This window comes from Ostrea edulis, chromosome 8, assembly GCF_947568905.1.
Source record: "Ostrea edulis chromosome 8, xbOstEdul1.1, whole genome shotgun sequence".
Classification (NCBI taxonomy): Eukaryota; Metazoa; Mollusca; class Bivalvia; order Ostreida; family Ostreidae; genus Ostrea; species Ostrea edulis.
This window is the reverse complement of record NC_079171.1, coordinates 44,558,577-44,580,193: the sequence shown is the minus strand read 5'-3', so window position 1 is coordinate 44,580,193 and position 21,617 is coordinate 44,558,577. Positions and strand designations below refer to the sequence as shown.

Below are 21,617 nucleotides of genomic sequence, written 5' to 3'. Positions count from 1 at the left end.
TTTATCTTTGATATCTTTGATATCTTTACATATTGTAAAGATAAGTATTTCCTAATGAACGCCCTGCAGATATAAACAGTATGAATACAGTATATGGTTAATAAATTCACTTACTTCAGATATGGCGATTACATATTAGACAGTATTAACAATTCCAATGGTTTTATCATTGATATCTTTACATATTGTAATGATAGACATTTCCTCATGAAAACGCGATGCTGTTGTAAACATTACGCATATAATTACAGGATAATACAGAATATTATTGATGAATAAAATCACTTACTTGAGATGTTGCGATTATATATATATATATATATATATATATATATATATATATAATTATATAAATATATATATATATATATATATATATATATATATATATATATATATATATATATATATACACGAATACCCAACACAAGACTGTTGCTCCACCTCCATGAAACTTTACTTAAAGAGCTACAGTTCTGCAACTAGACTTCAGAAACTCATGATGCATACAATTTTAATGATTAGTTAGAATCGGAATATCAAAACACGATAGGCATAAAATTGAAACATACATACCAGGAACATTTGGAATAATCTCATACTCTGCATTGTTGTTCCAGGGGGCGTGACATTTGTAATACTTTCCGTCAAGTTCCGTGACCCGATTTGAGCTCTCCTCCCATCTGCATACTGACATCGTGTCCCGTGAAATCACGACCCACTTCCATTCAAATCTTGAATCAGCGGGAATCTCGATGGAGGTAATCCATTCTCCAGGATGTTTTGGATTTTCAGCTGTGAAATTCAAATGTATTTTATTGTCTGATATATGACTTATTATAGACTGGAACAGAATTTCTGACATCAATTAAAGGTCTTAAGTTCTAATCCCATCTACGCCTTTGAAGTTACTTAAAAATTATTATTACTATTATTTTAAATATTTTTTTTATTTTTGAATATTAGGGTTTATGTAATAGAGTGATGTCACAGATGGATTTGAATTGTTGTTAACGGATTTACACAGCACGTCAGGCTTTGTTACCTGGCGCCGTTTTCGCATCTTATAAATTTTTTTGATATTACACCGAGTATACCCCAATATGCGGAGTGTAGACTTCGGAAGCGGCAATATAGATGATCGAGGTTCGTTTTTGCATAATATATCAATTCATGGATATGTTTGACAGGAAAGCATATATGGTTACGGAAGAAAACAATAATTCAGGAATATATGGAAACAAATATATTCACTGTGCACTTTCTAGTTTTGTCACACACCTCAACACAATTTCGACGATCGGGGAAAGTTTGGCTCTATACTGCGTGTCTATGAACAAATATCAGGGCAACACTTTGTTTTATCGTCACATAAAAATGAACTCTACAGAACATCACTAAGTAGTCGCCTAATACTCTCAATTTCTTATAGACATAAGGAGAATGACGTCACAGGTGTTATCGGATTTAAATAGCACAGGATGCTAAATGTTATAAGGCGCCATTTTCCCCAGTTATAATTATGAATTAACAAATTTTGCCAATTAACTCCAAAACGCTTGCCCCAGAGCAACTGCTTGCACCTTTAGTATTGCTTCATATGTGAGATGAAAGTCTGTAAGCTATGATAGAATCTTGCTTGATTAGTAAATATTGTAAAATTGATTAACATCCCATTTCCGTATTTGATAAACTACTTTGAAATAGCAAAAATGAGAGTAGAGCTGCGGTACTCTTGGCGGATTTAAGGCAGTTTTCTTTTTCTACAATGACAACTTAATGATAATACGACATGAAGTAAATCCGTTGTTTATCGATGATTGATTTTGATCTTACAGAAGAAATAAGTTTTTATAATTGTTGAATAAATAAAATATGCATGTTCGTTTCTTCAATCCGTGATTTTATGGAAATTCCAGAACGAAGCGAGGCTTAGGTCTACAATCAAATTCTCGGGCCTTTCCGGCAAACCGAGAAGTTGCGATTGGTTTACAACATGTTCAGTATAAAATTGCGTAGGTGTTCAATATTAGTTAATGAGTTATACTTATAGTAATTTTGATTAGGCCCATATTTATCATTTTATGAAGATTTATAATTATATTACTTATATACATCTCTTTCAACGAAGGGCACTCCCCTCCCGAGATAAACGATCTGACACATCGATAAATCTTTAAATACGACAGTCATGTGATATTTTCGATGTTCTTAAAATTTTTCGTGATTATAAAATCAACCGTTAAGACTAGCTTTTTGTAATAATTTATTAACAGTTACTGGGTATGTACAAACAACGAAGGTGCTATTTTGGTTGAACATGTTTTGTGATTACACAGATCTTGAAAATAAGTAATAAGTTGAAATTTGTCCAAAATGTCAGATATCGAATGGTCCGGGACTGTTCTGGGAAGTTTGCGAATTTAGATTGTACAGTACCCGAGAATGTGTAAGAAATCACACCACTGTTCACAATATAGCAGTTTTTCCTGTTTGTCATTACAGTGGCGTATCCAAAGGGGGTTCTGACCCCCCCACCCCCTTTGACAGAAAATTTTGCTGCACCCCCCCCCCCCTTTGAAAACCAAACATAAAGGTGGACTACATGTATTTCCTTTTAAAGATACCTGGATCCGCCCCTGCATCCATAGAGTGCATTATGTTTTCAATTATTGCATTTGACGGAACAAAAACGCATGTATTCATAAGTTTACCATTAAAAATTGTCGCACTGGACAAAAACTACCATTATAAACACATTCATAATACTGAGTTTTAAAATTTGAAATTATGAACGATCGTTCATTTTCATTTTGTCTATCGGCATGACGGATTGCAATTGCATTCGTAAAATCATTATCTAATTTTTAATACGGAGAGAAATCATTTATGTTATATAAGGAACATTTAATTTGGAGCTCCAAGTGAAATCCTAATAATCAAGTTTAATTGGTACATTCAATTCAGTTGCGCATTAAAAAAGATCATTCCTCTATGCAATATTATTTAATTGTGATTTCCCGCGCGGAATTTCATCTAGCCTTAATATATTTTATTGATATTACCTATCGAGCAGTTTAACCCTTCAAATCCTGATTCAATGATATCAGCGTTGGTTCTATCCAGTGTTATTTTATCGCCGCTTTGCTCTAGAGGTTAGGGCGTTCGCCCCGCATGCGGAAGGCCGGGGTTCGAATCCCGTCCGCGACTGACCCAAGTCGTGACAGTTCCATCGCCAAACACTCGGCATAAGGTGTGAATATCACGGGTCCTCGGAGATGACCATAAAAACAGATGACCCGTGTCACAGTAGGTGTGGCACGCTAAAGAACCCTCACTGCTCAATAGCCATAAGCGCCAAGCATAGGCCAAAATTTGAAGCCCTTCACCGGTCTTAGTGACGTCTCCATATGAGTGAAAAATTCTCGAGCGAGACGTTAAGCAAGATACATTCAATCATTTATGCTCTGTTCAATTAATTATGAATTCGTAACTTTTCACATAGGTCTGGTTTACAGTTTATAAAATACCCGCGCGATGTAAGCAGGAGATAAAACTGGTATAGTCGATCGTTTTAAAAATAAGAAATCTGTTTAAGTCTTTCTTGTCCACTTTGTCGTTTACTTCTTCTAACACTTGGAAAACAGTATACCTAAAACACATGCCAATTAGGGATTATTCATGCGGTGGTGGTGGTGGTGGGGGGGGGGGGGGGTTGATGAAGGGGGGTGGGGTGAAAACCTCTTGCCTAATAGATACATGTATACTCATAATCTTCCTTTAGGTGGCAGTCAGAATAAAGTAATAAGATTTAAAAGGGGTTAAATTATCGTTCAAGTCTTTTTCAGTGTATTTCCCCCCTTATATAAGAAACAACATACTGTCAAAATCGGGAAAGGGGAGGGGGGGGGGGGGAGCTATAGGTGTTACATGTACCGATCGACGCTTGCTTAATATTTTTCATATAATAAACTATGTTGGTTTCAAAATACAAATGCATTAGTATGAAGTATATCAAACGGTGGATCCCCGTTCTCTCTGTAATTTCTGCTTTCCTTGTTCATAATAAGCCTTTTGATTTTACAAAATGGTGTCCTCCTCATTACATCATTGCATACACTATTTTCCGTTTGTAGCAACACTTAATCTGGGTTCTTCATCAATGTGAATCTTCGAAAACCGGCGGGTAATCAACAGCTTCTATCACATTTGTTTAAGCATGTTAAATTCATAAAATTACAACAGTCATAAAAAATACACATCACAGTTACCACTAAGGATTGCAGATAAGAATGTTTATCTAATTTGAGTTGGTGTCCGTGGAGTGGCTCGCTACTTTTACTTGCGATGTGTACTACAAATTACCGTCACTAGCCCTCTAAAATCAGCACAATGAAATAATACAGAGTGATAAGAGTACCCCCCCCCTTTTTTTTTTTTTTACTTTGAAATGTCATTGTAGTCTGATTTATCAGCTGGTTGCCTCGGCCCTCCCCCTTTTTTTCTTCTGGAATGAAGTTTTACGGTTGTTTTAGTTTTCTTTGTTTTTATTATTTCTTTCTATTTAGATCTTATTTGCCCCCCAGTAAGTTGTCAATATTTTGTCAACTTCGTCACCCCCTAACCCTTGGTAAAGGATAGTAGTGTGTGCCTGGATAATAAATACATTATCTATGAAAGAATTCAACGAAAATTTACAGGAAATAGTGCTGACTTTCCCATCAATAGGAACATAGTAGCTTTTATAATTGCTCTAAAACAGTTGAGGAAAACTGACTCGATTAGAAAGGGCGCCGCACAAATCTTTTTATTTAAATATTGCATGCTCTAGCATAAATAACAGAGAGCAGTGAAATTTGTAATGGCAGAAAGCATTGATTATATTATTTTCCCAACATTCTGCATATCTATGTTCAACTTTGGGATAAAGTACCTTTGTAATGAAGTACTAAGTGCAACACGCTTGATAAGAAGACTGGGCTTCAGGGCTGAGTTTTACTAACCTTCTTATCTTACGCAAGAAATTCTGACTTAAGAATTTCGTACGTTTTGATTTAAGATTCGATGCTTCTGTTTTACTAACGTGTTCTTAAGTTTCCATCGTAAACTTAACTTGCGAAATATCCGCAACTTACGATCTGACGCTGCGCAATCGCATTTGTTACTTTCGCTTTCAGTATTTCATAGTACATGTAAATTCAATATGGATTTACAGCAGTTGATGGGGTCCTCATTGGAGATTTAACAATTTTAAAGCAAATAGAGTTCAAAATAAATAATTACTAAAATCTAAGAAATTTTTGTACAAAAATATATTTGTTTTTTGATTGCATACGAAATATCAATCGTATTCATATTTTAGTCAGTATAGATTTAAGAAAATTGTAAAGAAATTACTTTGTGATAAATACACTGAAACCTGGTACAATAATCGAAATTAATTAATTGATGGGAAACTGTGCACTTATTTTAAACTTAAGGAGCACTTTGGTTTTGAGAACTATCTTAATAAAATTAAAAATTTTGTTATTAGATCTATTTGTAAGTTACGGATATCAGCTCATAAATTAATGATTGAAGTTGGTAGATATTCTGGTATTACTAGGAATGAACGAATATGTAACAAATGCAACTCCGGTTCATTAGGTAATGAGATTCATTTTTTTTTTATTAAATGTGAAAAGTTTGCTGATGAAAGAAAATCTTTTTGTGGTGCTATAGAAAAAGCAGTTAAAAATGTTACCAAACTCAATGATGAACAAAAATTCATTTACATACTATGTTCTGAAGAGCGATCCATTCTAAATATAACTGGAAAATTTATTTTGAACAATATATGCCACTGTATTTGTATATAACTATGTGTTATGTAATCACTTCTTTCTTTACTTGTATATGTACATTATTTGTGTGTATTTTCATGCTGTCCCTTGATCGGAAAATAAAATATGTTCTATGTTCTATTCTTTTTAAAATACATTTCAAACTATTGTAAAAAGGATATGAAAACGGAAATACATTTTAAACTATTGCAACCGCCGCTTTGGCCTAGAGGTAGAGCGCTCACCTCGCATGCGGAAGGTCGGGGTTCGAATACCGGCCACGACAGACCTAAGTCGTTAAAACAGGTAGTAACAGTTCCATCGCTAAACGCTCGGTATCAGGTGTGAAAGTCATGGTTCCTCGGAGATGACCTTATTTTTTTAAACGGATGTCCCGTGTCACAGTAGGGTGGCACGCTAAAGAACCCTCACTGCTCAATGGCCGTAAGCGCCGAGCATAGGCTTAAATTTGAAGCCCTTCGCCGGTCTTGGTGACGTCTCCATATGAGTGAAAAATTCTCGAGAGAGACGTTAAACAAGATACAATCAATCAACAAACTATTGTAAATGACTACAATGTACATACACTGGACCATCCTCTTAATATATATATTAATATATATACTTCACATAACAAAATATATGTACATATACATGTACGAAGAGAAAAACCTGCAAATTTTCCGTCTCACCATTTTTCAGCGATATTGAATTTTTCGGTGCATTTACCAACACATGCCCTGTAAAGGGTGTAGAAGATGTACACCAGAAAATGTACATTTTTTGCTCATGGTTACGGAATGATGTACACTATTCGTGACTATGTGGTCGGTATAGGCAAAGCTAACGTGTCTTGGTATTTTAAAAATGGAAGTACACATGTATTGGAAATAGACAAATATGTGTTCTACCAACTCGGGGGGGGGGGGGGGGGGGGGGGGGGGGGGGGGGGGGGCTTAATTTCAAGCTCGGGGAACGGTCGTTCTGACCCTCGCCTACACATTATTGTTGAATCGGTATATAGGAAAAAAATAGTCAATATCTCTGTTTGATAGCAAGCCCGGCTGTGATAATCCTGAAATTTTATAAATGTAAAATAATCCAAGTGTAACGTTGGAGTATATTTCAAAGAACAAATTAGAACAACACCATATTGTACAAAATACAATGAATAAATTATATTACAGCATTTGCGTATAATAAAATATAAATAATTTGCTATATGTAGACCTACCATGTTAGGATCCCTCCCCTCATTTTTATAAGCATACACTGAGACTTATTCAAAAGCCTCAGCAGAATTTGATATACAGAGTTTGTTAGCATGTATAGTAGCATGGCTCATTTTTGGCGTGCAGATATAATATATGTTATTTTGTATGTGAAATTTACGCAAAATTGACATCGTCACGTTAAAAAAAGTCAAACAGTAACACACGCGGGAGAGAGAGAGAGAGAGAGAGAGAGAGAGAGAGAGAGAGAGAGAGAGAGAGAGTGCTCCTTTGATTTTAGATGAGGTTTGTATTTTATGTTACACAGAACAGTTTCTTCAATATTAGATCCGCCACTTCATCATTTGCATTATGATGTCAAAACATAGAATATGACGTCACATGTCATTATTTATTGTGTGGAGATTGAACTCGATTTGAAACCCGTGTCAAAATATGGCTGTGGTATCCTAAAAAGTATTCTTGGAGGTGAAAATTTGGGAAATTTCCAGTGAACTGATTAGGCCTACGTGTTTTCGAAAACCTATAGCCTAACGTTCAATGAGTTCTATATTTGTCTCAGTGTGAGAACTTCGCTTCTGTCGCTAAAATTTCAACGAGGACGCAGAGGTTTGTTTTCATTTTGTCTCAAAATGCTCTGGAACATCGAACAGCATGAGGGCAGCCATTTTCATTTAGTTAACAATTAACTTACGAAAAAAAAATATTAACTTAAGATAGCCCATAGGCTGTCGTGGAGTTACGATGATTTTTTTAACGTAACTTAAGTTATGAATTTTGATAAGATGGATATTTATCGTAAGTTTAGGCTACGATGAAATCTTGAACTTACGAAGTTTAGTAAAACTCAGCCCTGATCTCATGACTAACTAAGCTACACTTACAGATGTTGTGTTTATTTATTGAGAATTACCTTTGTATAGAATATGAACTTTGTTTGCGAGCATTTCCGAAATGCGAAAAATAAATCAGCCTACATTTGATACATGTACATGTAACTAGGTTAATAGGTTATGCTATTTTTTTTTATCCCTTAATATGGTAACGCACAACTTAATTAACTGTGTAATTTTCCTGAGTTTTCAAACAGACACGGGGAATAATCAAATTAATACAGGGAGAGAAAAAAACTGACGCGAAAAAAAAAAATGATACACGGGAATTTACCTGCTACAGCAGCTTGCTCAATATTCCACGATCCCAGTTGTGGAATGGATCCACTGATGGCCAGCGTGTGGTTGTCTTCGTGAGTGATATAGTGGGTCGTGAAATGAACCCAGACAAATTCCACTGTTGTATTCTCGCCCATCTTTGCGTTTTAGATTATCTAGAGTTGATAGCAACAACAAAAATTCCTTCTTGGTTGATGATGGATATGTGTAGGGTAAATTCCCGTAATTTCGTAGATCTCCGATATGCTTCTTTCGTTGATACTGCACCAACTGTGAATGGTATTATGACGTCACACGATTGTTCAGTGTATTATGACGTCACGCTTTGGTGCACATTTTAATTGTGACGACATAAAAGAAACTAGAATCGTGCAGTATATTTCATACCGTTACAACTTCAATCTAATTTAAAATCAGATCCTAGGATACGCTCACAATCGCTATTAATAATATATTTTCTTACGCAGAGTATACGGCGCGGATCTAAGAAGTCTGTTTAATTAGATTGTTACAACTTCATAATTTATTTCAAAGCTCCAGTCAACAGAATCCGTTTTAGACAGACTTGGCTGTGAACATTTATACCAGCTTAGTGATTACTTGTACTGGTCGCAAATCAAGAACTTCTGAATTTCTAGAGTATCGAAGAAAAACAAGTTCCATGCTGAATTCTACGAATATCATGCACGTACACCAACTAACAACCCACCCCCTTATAAATCAATAATAGAATCTCGTTTTCAACTCATATCTGAATATTTTCTTTTCGTAATTCTGTATAAAACGCGGGGAGAAATCTTTAATTTTAACACGACCAAACCACAATATCATGTTCAGCAGACCCCACGGAACAATCTGACTGAAGAAGGCCTCTATATATTATAATCTGTACTTTAGTCAGTTGGCTCCCGGAATGTCGTAGTTCTTATGGAAATATTAATAAACAATGTCGTTGTTAAAATATACAACTAAATCAGTGATGTTATAGGATAAAATTCAATTCTGGGGGTTGAATAGAAGAGCAAGTATAAGCCTAATGGGGATTAAACGATTTGGTGCATTCCCTCTCTACCATCAGTATTTAGTTAGGAGAACATACCGGTATTTAAATGTTCAGGTACTCAGTATGTCAGGTTTTTAAAAGTAGTAACATTTTGACGATGCTACCGTTAAATTAGAATATTCAGACTATTTTCCCCAGGGTTCCACTCCATAATATTTTTTCCAGAAGGTCCAATTTAGTTTTATATATCTATTTTCTACATACATGTAACCTTAAAGGGCATGTCCTACGTTCGTGAATTATTTAGAAACTGAAGTAACTTTTATCACAATACATATAAAAAATGACCTCCCAGTTTTTAAAGCAAAATTTCAGGTTTAATTTAACATTTCAATCGACTCAAATCGACTTCCTGATTTCGAAATCTCTGCTAATGAGGATAGCGGGTCATGTGATGCCGTGACGCCATATTTGACAATCGAATCCCTCGCCGATCAGCATTATTCAACTTCGTTTGATACCAATGTGGTACGGGTAGATTTTTTTTTTTTTTTTTTTTTTTTTACATCAATGACGAATTTGTTTTATTAGATATTATTCCTTTACATTAAAACTGTTCAACAAGAAAACGACGAAAGGAATTTATTGATAAAGCCTACCGCATATCGTGCATACTGACATGCATGTACACGCATCTACATTACGATAACATTTTGTTTATTTGCATTATTTATAATTCACAGTCCTCATGTTCTTCATTTATATATTTTTTTTTTTAAAAATGGGGGGGGGGGGGGGGTGCCTTCATGTGAATATTTTACTTATAATCCACGCGTCTGTCGAACGAAGTAAACATGGCGAAATCAAAATGAAAAAACAGTTGCTAAAATAATACGTGAGAAGTAGAGCGTTTTATATGTTTTATCATATATATATATATATATATATATATATATATATATATATATATAAAATCATTAACGTAGTCAAAAGTACAATAGACACAACGACACCCCCCTTGAATCAAGGTACATGTACTTTTCCTGTCTGAGGATGCGTTGAATAATGAATACCTGTTTAAATATTACATTTTATATATTGCAACACAGACGTTTCAATGAGAGTATACTTTATATATAGGAAACACTAAACAGGAACCGGTAATTTTGTCTGTAATAATAACTCTATACCATAGCATCCTTAGTTAAGAACCAACAACGAACACAAAACAAACAACAACAAACCGCACACAGGAACCGGTAATTTTGTCTGTAGTGTAACAATAATAGAAGTGGCATATATCATACCACCGGTTTTTACTTGGGTGGCATGGTATAGATTAGTACTAGTATCTTTATTACAAACAAAATTACCGGTTACTGTGTTTTTAATATATGTGTGGTATGGTATAGACCATAACAACTATTATTACAGAAAAAATCACCGATTCCTGTGTTTCTCATCGTTCAGATTACAAACAACACCAGGCATGCATTGAAAACTGGGCATTTTCACAAAATCGCCACTTATTAAGAATCATCAACAGGCAGTTGGAACTTGACACGAGCGATTTTAAAAGAAACAAAAAAGCATATTATAAAATAGAATTTTTTTTTTTACCTAAGACAATAAAAATTCCAGCACATTTAAATAGTATCAATAGAAAACCACAATTATAACATCATCAACAAGTGTTTCTTCAAGTTCTTGGGTCCTCAATAGTCAAGCAGATTGCCATGGGCAAACCTTGTCACTCTTGCGGCAATGAGACTGAATGCAGATGAGTCAATCCATATTGCAATAAGCTAAGGAAGAGGTAAGAAGTGGTGGTCTGTAACCTATGCCTCTGCCAGCTTCCGCAGTAGCTGATGGACATGATGGAAACTGAAGATGGCGTACAGAATCTCCACATAGTCTGCAAATATATAGTGACGATTCTTTTTTAAAAACATAAGTTTTTAAAATGAAGTCTTTTAATGCTACTTAAAGTAACATTAAAAGACACCATTTTCATATTATTGAATATTATCTAGATTCAATAATTAAAATCAATAGAAGTACAATATGTATTTTAACAACAAATATGATTAGGTAATGTAATGATGTAATTTGACTTGCAAATGAAAATACATGTCGGCATCATTATGCGGCGCCATAGTTTGTATACAAAAGATAGGGGGATACTTGTTTAAATTTGTCACAAATGAAACAGATATAGCCCTTTTCAGTTTTCCTTTTATGATCATCACTTTTAATTCAAAACTTTACAGACATGTTACAAGTTATTATCCTATACTGTAATGTAGTAAAATATAAAACTTCATTTTCGAATAAAGGGGGGAGGGGGGCAGCCAAAGGAGATGATGATTTATTTATTTTACAATTAAAAAGATTTGACAAGCAAATATTAATAATAATCAAAATAATGTTTTGTCCAATTTTCGAATTTCTACTCTATTGGGAAGGAGGGGGACCAGAGGATCGATGCTTATTTCCTCAAATTGTTTTCCATGATGGGGTAGGGTGGGGGTGGGAGGTTAGCAATCGTCCTTAGGAACACGTCTTCACTTCTTTTCTTCAAAATTACAATCTTTTAAACCTTTTCACTACCACTATTTAAAAAAAAGGGGGGAGCATTCCAATAAATACTAATTGAAAACGCGGGGACAGTCCTACCTTCCGGTTCTACGTGCCTGACTTGCAAGGGGGTATCCCCACCAGCTATAAACTACGTCTTAACGGTACAGCTGTAGGTTTACAGTTTATAAAATACGATCAGGGATGATGAGGGATGCCCCTATTATATAGTATTACTCATTCCACTCATCTGTTGTTGATGACGTAATTGTTTTTTTTTCATTTCAGGAATTAAGTATTCTCGCTATAAACAGATAAACATCATATCATTAAGAAACACTCACATCAGCCCATTGTAGTTTCAAGAAGGCCCCCTCGGGGTTGGGGCATTTTGAACTCCAGTTACTCCGGGACTTTGAACAAACGAAGAGGTACATCTAGGCCTGGTATGCATCACTTTTAAAGACCCCCCCCCCCCCCAAACACCATACGGTTGCTCCACAGATCACTGAATGTGGGCGGAGCTTATCCATGGTCAATGTTATTTACCTGGAATTTACCTGGCCAAGAGATCAGTTGTTGTGTATATTTTTATGATATACACAGGAAATTTCTCAGGTTATTACAAATTATGCTAAGTGTCTTGATTTGTGCAACAACAAAAAAATAATTAAAATTTCTACCTACATGCATACCGCATTTCTATTTCCCGTAAACCTTCAAACTTGGTCATATTTATGTATTGCAAATGACAGGTTTAGCCCATTTCTAAACCTTTGCTTTTTAAAACTTCTAATTAAATTGTTATATATCGTATATAAATAATTTCCTAAATATAATATTACCCGGCGTTTCCGGGCACTTCCTGGTGTCCTGGGAGTTCGCGGTGTCGTGGGTGTAGTAGGTAAAATATCCATGTTTCGAGAGAATGAATAAATCCAAGTAGATCTGTGTACATGTACAACCAAATGAAGAATGATCAAGATACCCCTCAATATGGGCCGTCTGTAGGGTTTCTGTAGCTGTAGTGTTTGCGTAATGGTGGTATCCCAAACAGAAGCTGACACGAAGTCCCCCCCCCCCTCCTCTCTCTCTCTCTTTAGGGTTTCTGTGGACGTAGTGTTTGTGTAACGATGACATCCCAAACAGAAGCTGACACGGAGTCTACACCCCTCCTCTCTCTCTCTCTCTTTAGGGTTTCTGTGGACGTAGTGTTTGTGTAACGATGGCATCCCAAACAGAAGCTGACACGAAGTCTACACCCCCCTCTCTCTCTTTAGGGTTTATGTGGACGTAGTGTTTGTGTAACGATGGTATCCCAAACAGAAGCTGACACATAGCTAGTCTACCCCCCCCCTTTCTCTCTCTCCCTTACTCTCAATCATTGACTAAATGAGTAATTATTGTCATACGTATGCAACACTATTGCCATGCCATATTATTTCATCTATATTACTGCCACAGTTTTACACATTCTCTCTCTCTCTCTCTCTCTCTCTCTCTCTCTCTCTCTCTCTCTCTCTCTCTTTATAAATATAAAGGGGGGGGGGTCGAGAATTATGATGGAACTTTTAAACTGTAATGACTTTTTTTCTGGCTATCATCTCAACATATGTTTTGTATGTAATGCAACATTCGGATTTCAAAAATTTCGGTTGAGCATCACTGAAGAGACATTATTTGTCGAAATGCGCATCTAGTGCATCAAAATTGGTACCGTATAAGTTTTACATTTGGATACTCAACAATAATGGTTATCAGCACATGAATCATTTAGGACCAAAACCTAGCATTCTAAAAGAGAATATATCTTTTTAGCTTTTGAAAAAAAATCGAAAAAGTCTCTCTAAAATCTGTCTGTCTTTCTTTCTCATAATAGATACTTGAAAATCTTTCTCGTCGTCATAAATTGAAAATCAAATAATCAATGATTCTCATTTGAAGTTAAATATGATCTACGATGGAGACGTTACCAAGACCGGTGAAGGGCTTCAAATTTATACCTTTGCTCGGCGCTTACGGCCATTGAGCAGTCAGGGTCTGACATTTACTTTTTTGAGCACTAGACCAGTCGGGCTACTTCAAATGATTTTTGCTAGACCTGACCTTAAATCCACTAGCCCCGACCAACTTTCCAGAAACTGATAGTTTCTCTATATCTAAATGTACTTAATTTAAATGAGAAACATTAAGTTTGCATGAACTAAAACGTATTTAATTATCTAAAAAAAAAAAAAAAAAAAGAGAGCCTTAGTCCCGTCATTCAATTTAATGCTTTCATTTTCAAACCCATTTTCTGTTTCTTTAAATTCTACCCGGTACGGAAATTCTCTAGTCCATTTAAAATAAAATGACTTCAGCCGTTTTTTTTTAAAATCTCCATTTCATAAGCCCTGCTTTGTTTCTTCCCAACCTTTTACTTTTTTTTCTCTTGGGACATCTTGTCTTGAGGACGAGAAGTCGTGTTTGAATATAGAGACATTCCTGCACATATGTCAACACCGAAAAATGGCTGTTTACGACGTAATATATTAATTTGATAAACACTTTCTTATATTTGATTCAAATAAACTGGGTTCTTTTTTAAAAATGAAAATAAATTCATCTAAAACATAGCTTTACACACATTAACATCGAGTAGATGTCGTAAAACATCACTTCACTTCCGACCGCGACTTATTTATTAGAACTAAAAATAGAGATTGTGTCATCATGCGGTTCCATCTACAGTTATTCTTTTTTAGTTTTAAAGAATAAAATATTTTTGGTTTATTGTGAAGTTTCGTGTTTATTTTTTCAACATGACCAGTCGGACTAGTAAATTAACATTTTACCCGACCGGACCTATCATTTAGTAGACTCAGTCGGTCGGACCCTGAAGCAATGAGGGTTCTTTGGTGTGCCACAGATTTGGCACGGGACATCCATGTTTTGAGACCATCTCCGAGGACCCGTGACATTCACATCTGATGCCGAACTAGCGTTTGACGATGGAACTGTCACTACCTGTTTATCGCAGCCGGGATTCGAACCCCGGCCTTGCGCATGTGGGACGAACTCTCTAACCTCTAGACGACCGCGGCTGTCAAACAATATTGAGAGACAAATGAATACAAACTTAATATAAATTTAGCCCCCCCAACCCCCCCCCCCCCCCCGATGCTAGTGTCTGTATAGATTTATATATATTGATGATATTTTGAGTAGATTTATAACTCTTGATTCTAGCGCTAATTTCCAGTAATAAATACGCATATACAGATGTTGTTATTTATCTATTTATTTTTACATAATTGTAAGGCCTAAACCTGGCTAAAACAATAATTCATTAACCCAAGACTTGAACATTCTATACATTCATTTCTTTTTTAAAACTTCCCATTAATTTATTCACTGACATTAATTTTATGCCCTCGAGATTGCATATAAGGGGGGGGGGGGGGCATATTGTTTTTGTTCTGTCTGTCATTCCGTCTGAAACTATAACCTTGCTAATAACTTTTATTTCACACGAGTATTCCTTGTGCCAAGACCTTTCCATGGGCACGAAACCTTTTGACCCTGGTATTTGACCTACTTTTATTTAGGAAATAAACAACGTTATTCAGTGAACATGGCGTTATAAATAGCAATTGCTTTGCTGGCATATTCCATGATGTACGTTAGCGTCATGTTCACTGAATAATCGTTGTTTACTATTTATATTTGCATTTTACCCCTTGCAGCTCCCCTGCCTTCGACCTTGACATTGAGATAAGGCATCAAAAATAAACGTTTTCAGACCGTGTAATTTAATAAATTACTTAACTCATGTAACTTAAATTTTCATTGTTAGGCGACACCAATTAAATTTCTTGTTCGTCGGATCAGAGCGCTCGTATTTAAATAGAACGTAAGAAATAATATTAAATTAAATTTCCCGCTTCCAGAATTTTTAGGTTCATTTTCCGCTCCATTTTTTATTTTAGTTTTTAACAAAGTCATGACTGCACTTGGAAATAATATTTCAACTGTGTCAGCAAAAACCTGAACAACATCGAATATTTTTTAAAACACGCGGAGACACTCCGAGGCACACTCAAGCCGAGGACAATTATGTCAGTATTAGTCGTTTACCTGATCAGGATATAGGGCTCACGGCGGGTGAACGACAATATATTTAGTCTTGAAATGTATGTACATGTACAAATACAATTTTAAATGCATTCACTGAATTTTGTTATTCATTTCTTCATCAAATAATGAACTTCTATACACAATGCTTTGAACACCTAAACTAAGCAATATATTATCACATTTGGGGTATAAACAAAATTAATGTCTTACAGAATATTTTATATTTACTAAATTACCAATATGTGTATTAAAAGGGCCATTGGCTGTCATTTTGTCACCAAAAATTTAATTCAATGAAAATTGCTCAATATTATATATTTCAGCAATAGCTACACGATCTGATTATTTCAAATACTTTTTATCCCCAAATCAGGCACATGAATTATGTAATTTTAGGGATTGAATAATCAATATCTTGCAAGGCAATTATTCTTCCATATATATTTCTTTACACCAAAAGCAATTATCTAACATAGTCTTATTAGGGTTTCTCTTGTTTTTGAACAAAATAAATGTTTTTATTTTATTAGGCATTATATATTCCTATGCCATTGAACAATTTTGAGTAAAAAGATTACCATCACTTTCACAGCTAATGTCCCTTTTTAAAAAAATAGGATATTGGTTATTTTACATGCTTAGGTGATTTTGAATATATGTTTCATTGTTTTACAATTCAAAAGTTTAAAAAAGCAAAAAAAAAAAAAAAAAATATATATATATATATATATATATATATATATATATATATATATATAATCGCTCGCTTTGTTCTTTTACCATACCGCCTGAAAATTATGTTGAAAATAATCTATAATATTATAAATAGTAAATCGCTTGCTCTCCCCAATTTTTTTGGGATCATTTGTCCGAAGAACAAGAAATTTTATTGGTGTCGCCTTAACGTGTATTTATATTGCAAATCGCATTTTCTTCCATGAACTAATCAATTACAGCACACGACACAATCCGTTCATATTAACTATGAACGGATCATGAACTAGGCTGTTACGGCACGTTTGGTCGCCTAGGCACGTTCGGTCGCCCGGCGACGATACGTGCGGCACATTTGGTCGCTGATAACCATTTGAGAAGCACGTTTCGTCGCCAACGACCAAACATGCCGCACGTTTCGTCGCCCGGGGACCGAATGTGCCGTGAAGGTGAACACGAATGGTCCTCAATTTTAGTTCATACTCGAGCAGGAATGGTCGCCACCCAAACCCCCTGTCCCAAACCCCAACCTTGCTTTTGTTTTGCAAAAACAGTGTGTGTGTGTGTGTGTTCGTGCGTGTCTGTGTGTATTTGAGTGACGGTGTGCGCGCGTGTATGTGTGTGCATTCATGTGTATAATAAAGTTTGTTTTGCAATACACACGCACATACGTGAACACATTTATAACACAAGCCAAGTACGATACAAAGCTAACATACAAAAAACTGGACATTTCTGGATGGAATTTGATGTGAATTTTGTTTTGCAAACACAGGAGTCGTAACATTTTAATAGCAACACAATACTCCTAAATACCATCTTATGGCCGATTTTACATTTATTTCTCTTCAAAGATATCTCATCAATCTTATAAGACATCTGATAAAAGATATGAAATATCCTAATATGTTTTTTACACGAGTTATCTTATACAGTATACAATATATCTCATAAACTTTATAAGATGTCTTATTAACGTTTTTGATTTACCGCGACAGGGGATGCTTACTCCTCCTAGGCACCTGATCCCACCTCTGGTGTGTCCAGGGGTCCGTGTTTGCCCAACTATCTATTTTGTATTGCTTATAGGAGTTATGAGATTGATCACTGTTCGTTATCTTCTTCTTGCATTTATAACTAATACTCAGGTGACTGATAAGTCCTTTGGGTCTCTTGTTTTAGACAAAGATATCTCATTAACTCTTAGAAGATATTTTATAACTTTTATAAGGTATCTCATAAAAGAAATTTTATAGTATATTTCATATATTTTATAGATACTTTACAAGATATTTCATAAATGAATTGTTACAAGATATCTTATAAAGTATCATATATTGTTGTGTAATACTTCCACTTGAGTGACACCTGCGACCTAGATTGTTCTAGAGTTCGATGTTTATCAGAAAGATGACGAACTGTGTCTTTCATGAATTTACCGGAACATTTATTCTGATTATGAATGCAATGTGAATATAGGCGATGTTAAGCTCTGGTTAGACAAGCACTTTATGCATTTTTGATTATTCTATCACTGGGACTAGGATTTAGGAATTTCATTAGAAATTAACAGCCGATTTGTGATTTGTTTTGTATACAGATTCAACGCGGCACGCACATTGTTTATTGTTCACCTATTGTAAGGTAGTACTTTGTTATTATTATGTTTTTCTTTCAAGAATTGCAAATAAATGTTATTACTTGTTTGACTGCCGTCGTTAGTATATTCTGCTACTGGGTAATTCTGACCCATAATAACATGTATAATTATAGGTTATAGACTTTGTATGGGAAAATATGACGACCGAGTTTTTTGGCGCGACAAAAAATGAGTTCGTCATATTTCCCATACAAAGTCTATAACCTTTTTATTATGTACTTTCAATTTCATTTAGAAACTAACAATAATTTTATTTATGAAAAACACGAAAAATTTGAAAATTAACGGCGTACAAATTTGATTGTGACGTAATGTTTGCGGGCCGGAATGTTTTCGGACATATATCGTGTGATATATGCCCGCAAACTTTTAAAGAAAAAAGAAGAGATGAAATTGAAAGTATATAATGAGACATGTTATTAAACATTTGATATCCCGTATGTTTTATAAGATATCTCATAAAGTTGATGATACAATTGTATCTGGTGCATCAAACTTGGTACTTTATAAGTTTTAAAATATATCTTATAAAAATCCATTGATGAGTTGTCTTCTTATAAAACATATGAGATATCTTATATGATTTATAAGATATCTTACAAAAATAAATTTTTAAGATATATTCTTTTATAAGATATCTCATAAACTTTATAAGATATCTTGTTTAATAAGTTTATGAGATATCTTATATAGTTTTAAAATATCTTATACATTTTATGAGATATATAATCAACTCTAAATTATGAGACATCTTATAAAATTTATTAGATACCTGGTTTAAAATAGAATATATCTCGTAGATTACATTAGATACCTTTATGAATGAGTAAATATAACTATGGCGTCACATACATCCTGATAAGTAAGAGTGCGCAAACACGCATACAAATATACATGAGCACAAATAGTGAAATACAAAGCAAGTACTATAGTACTACCATTTGTCATGGTTTGATAAGAAAATGAAATCTTTGAATTCGGCATAAACAACACTGCGTACAATTTTAATTTTAGTGAACATAATATTCATGAACAGCACTTTACCACTTACCATGTTAACCTATTGTAAAAACAGTACTATCATGATGAAAAAAAAGAAAAGAATTTAAGTCCACTACTGTACTGGCGATAAGCACGAAAGTAAAATGTACGAAAAAGCTATAAAATTGGTATTTTTACAAAGTAGGCATCAAATTGAACAGGTGGAGTACGCATATCTATAAAATTGCAACTTCATAGGTATGAAGCATTTCATACATGAAATATCCTCTTTTAAAATAGAACCATTATTTTTAAAAGTATTTGCCACAAAGACAGTTGTCTTTCTATCTGTTATTGAATTTGGTGTGGAAGAGAGAGAGAGAGAGAGAGAGAGAGAGAGAGAAAGTGAGAGAGAGTATATGGTTGCATGAGTGGGTGAGAGAGATATTACATGGAGATGATTGGAGGGCAGCGCGGAGATAGCTCTGACTTGTTGAAGAGTAGGCGTCTCTGGAGGAGTACTACAGTTTTGTGGGTATATCCATGTCATGTTTTATGCACTCTCCTCTTGTAGGCCTATCCTTTTACGCCACATTTATGAAATGCAAGATTAGGCCTATTCTCTGCACACTTGAAACATGTCGAAGGTTTGAAGAGCTGTTTCGAATCGGAATAAGATGTGCTGTGATTTTTATAGGGGGCGTCCATTACCATCTGATTATTAATTGAAGGCTATTAGAAAGCGCCACACCCCCTTAGCTATTACCGCCAATGCAAAAGACTCGTTCGGTTTCATTAAACCGGACGAAATTCAAGAAAAATTTGGAAAATAAGGAAGAGGATTAGAAGGGAGAAAGAGAAGGAAGGGGGGTAGATGCTGGGGGGGGGGGGGGGGGCGGTAAAAGCAAAGTTGGGGTTGGGAGTGGGAGCTTGGGTGGCAGCCATTCGTGCTCGGGTATAATCTAAAATTGGCGACCAATCGTGTCCACCCTCATGACACGTTTAGTCGCCCGGCGACGATACATGTGGCACAAATGGTCGCCGGCGAACAAACGTGCCGTAACAAGGCTAGTTTAAAGCACGGGACTGAGAGAGCGTAATGATTTGAAAAAATACATGTGTTACAAAGATCTCGCTAAGTCACACCTTGGATAAAGATTTTGAACTTACTTGGATTATCATCCAAATCATATGGTCACCTAGCTCCAAAATACAGTGCACCGTGCATTTTTGGGTTCAGTGGTTTTCCTTGTGGTCGGGTTTTTTTCTGTGGTTGTTTTTAGCGGTCAAATTTGCGGAGACAGCGTTTGATTGGGTCTGGTGCTATCTTTCATCTTTATAGCCGGTTGTTCTGCCTGAGAATTCTTTATGGGAATTATGAGATTGGTCGCTTTTCGTTGTCTTGGCTTTTTCCTAAACTGAAAGTAACTAATACTCACTTCCAGGAAAAAAAAGAGGCCCATCACCAAGCACATACAAGGATTATTATTATGCCCTGTTTACACTTGCTCTTTACATTAACTGAATGTAACCAATAGTCACACATGAAAATACAGATTTTGCTTTGATCTGTGTGGTCGGTGTTTGGATAGAAGTAGGCTGTTTACATGTGTAGTGATGTTGTTGGGTTTTGTGGTAAGGGTTTACTAGATTCTGTGGTCGTTATGGTGTGCAGATTCAAGTTGTCGTTGGTTTCGGTGTTGTTTGGTGTGTTTATTGCCTGTTGTTTGTGAGGTCGTCATAACTACAGATTGCTCCGCTTGCTTGGTGGAAATGTGGGATTCAAGGAAGGCGGGGACGGTGGCCACTTTTTCATGAATCGAATATAACTATTCACACAGAAAAATAATGAAATATTAGAACAAACAAGGATTATTATGCCTTGTTCACGATGTACTTCACATACACTGACTATAAACGCACTGAAAAATAAAGACCTTCAACACCGAGGGCATCCAAGGAGTATTATGTCTTCTTCACTCATACCCTGTTTATAAACTGAATAGAACTATAGACTTGAAAATATAAATAACTAGTATCAACACATGGAATTAGATAGGTTTGGTGGGGTGCGTGGAAATGTGTTCTGTGTATGGCCGTGTTCTGAATAGAGGCGGACTACTGACCAGTGGGATGCCATTGTGGGGTTACGTGGTCTTCCTTAGGGGTCGGGGTTTTCAGAATGATGTGGTTGTTTTAGCGGTCAGATTGGCGGATGCAGCCTGTGATTGGGTCCTGTGCTATCTGGCATTTTTAGTACTGGTTGTTCTCCTGCTTGGGAATGATGACATTGGTAGGTTTTCGTTGTCTTGGCTTTTTCCTAAAGTGAATGTAACTAAT

The 21,617-nt window shown here is 35.4% G+C and overlaps 1 protein-coding gene across 1 annotated transcript; it reads right to left on the bottom strand.

Annotated features, from left to right (window-relative positions):
* Positions 1-434: 434 nt before the first annotated feature.
* Positions 435-8,467, bottom strand: LOC125661375 (starch-binding domain-containing protein 1-like). The gene is made up of 2 exons (XM_048893366.2): positions 8,222-8,467; positions 435-795 (listed from the first exon to the last, which is right to left on the bottom strand). The coding sequence occupies exons 1-2, from the start codon at positions 8,361-8,363 to the stop codon at positions 515-517; spliced, it is 423 nt and encodes a 140-aa protein (XP_048749323.2). The 5' UTR covers positions 8,364-8,467; the 3' UTR covers positions 435-514.
* Positions 8,468-21,617: the final 13,150 nt, after the last annotated feature.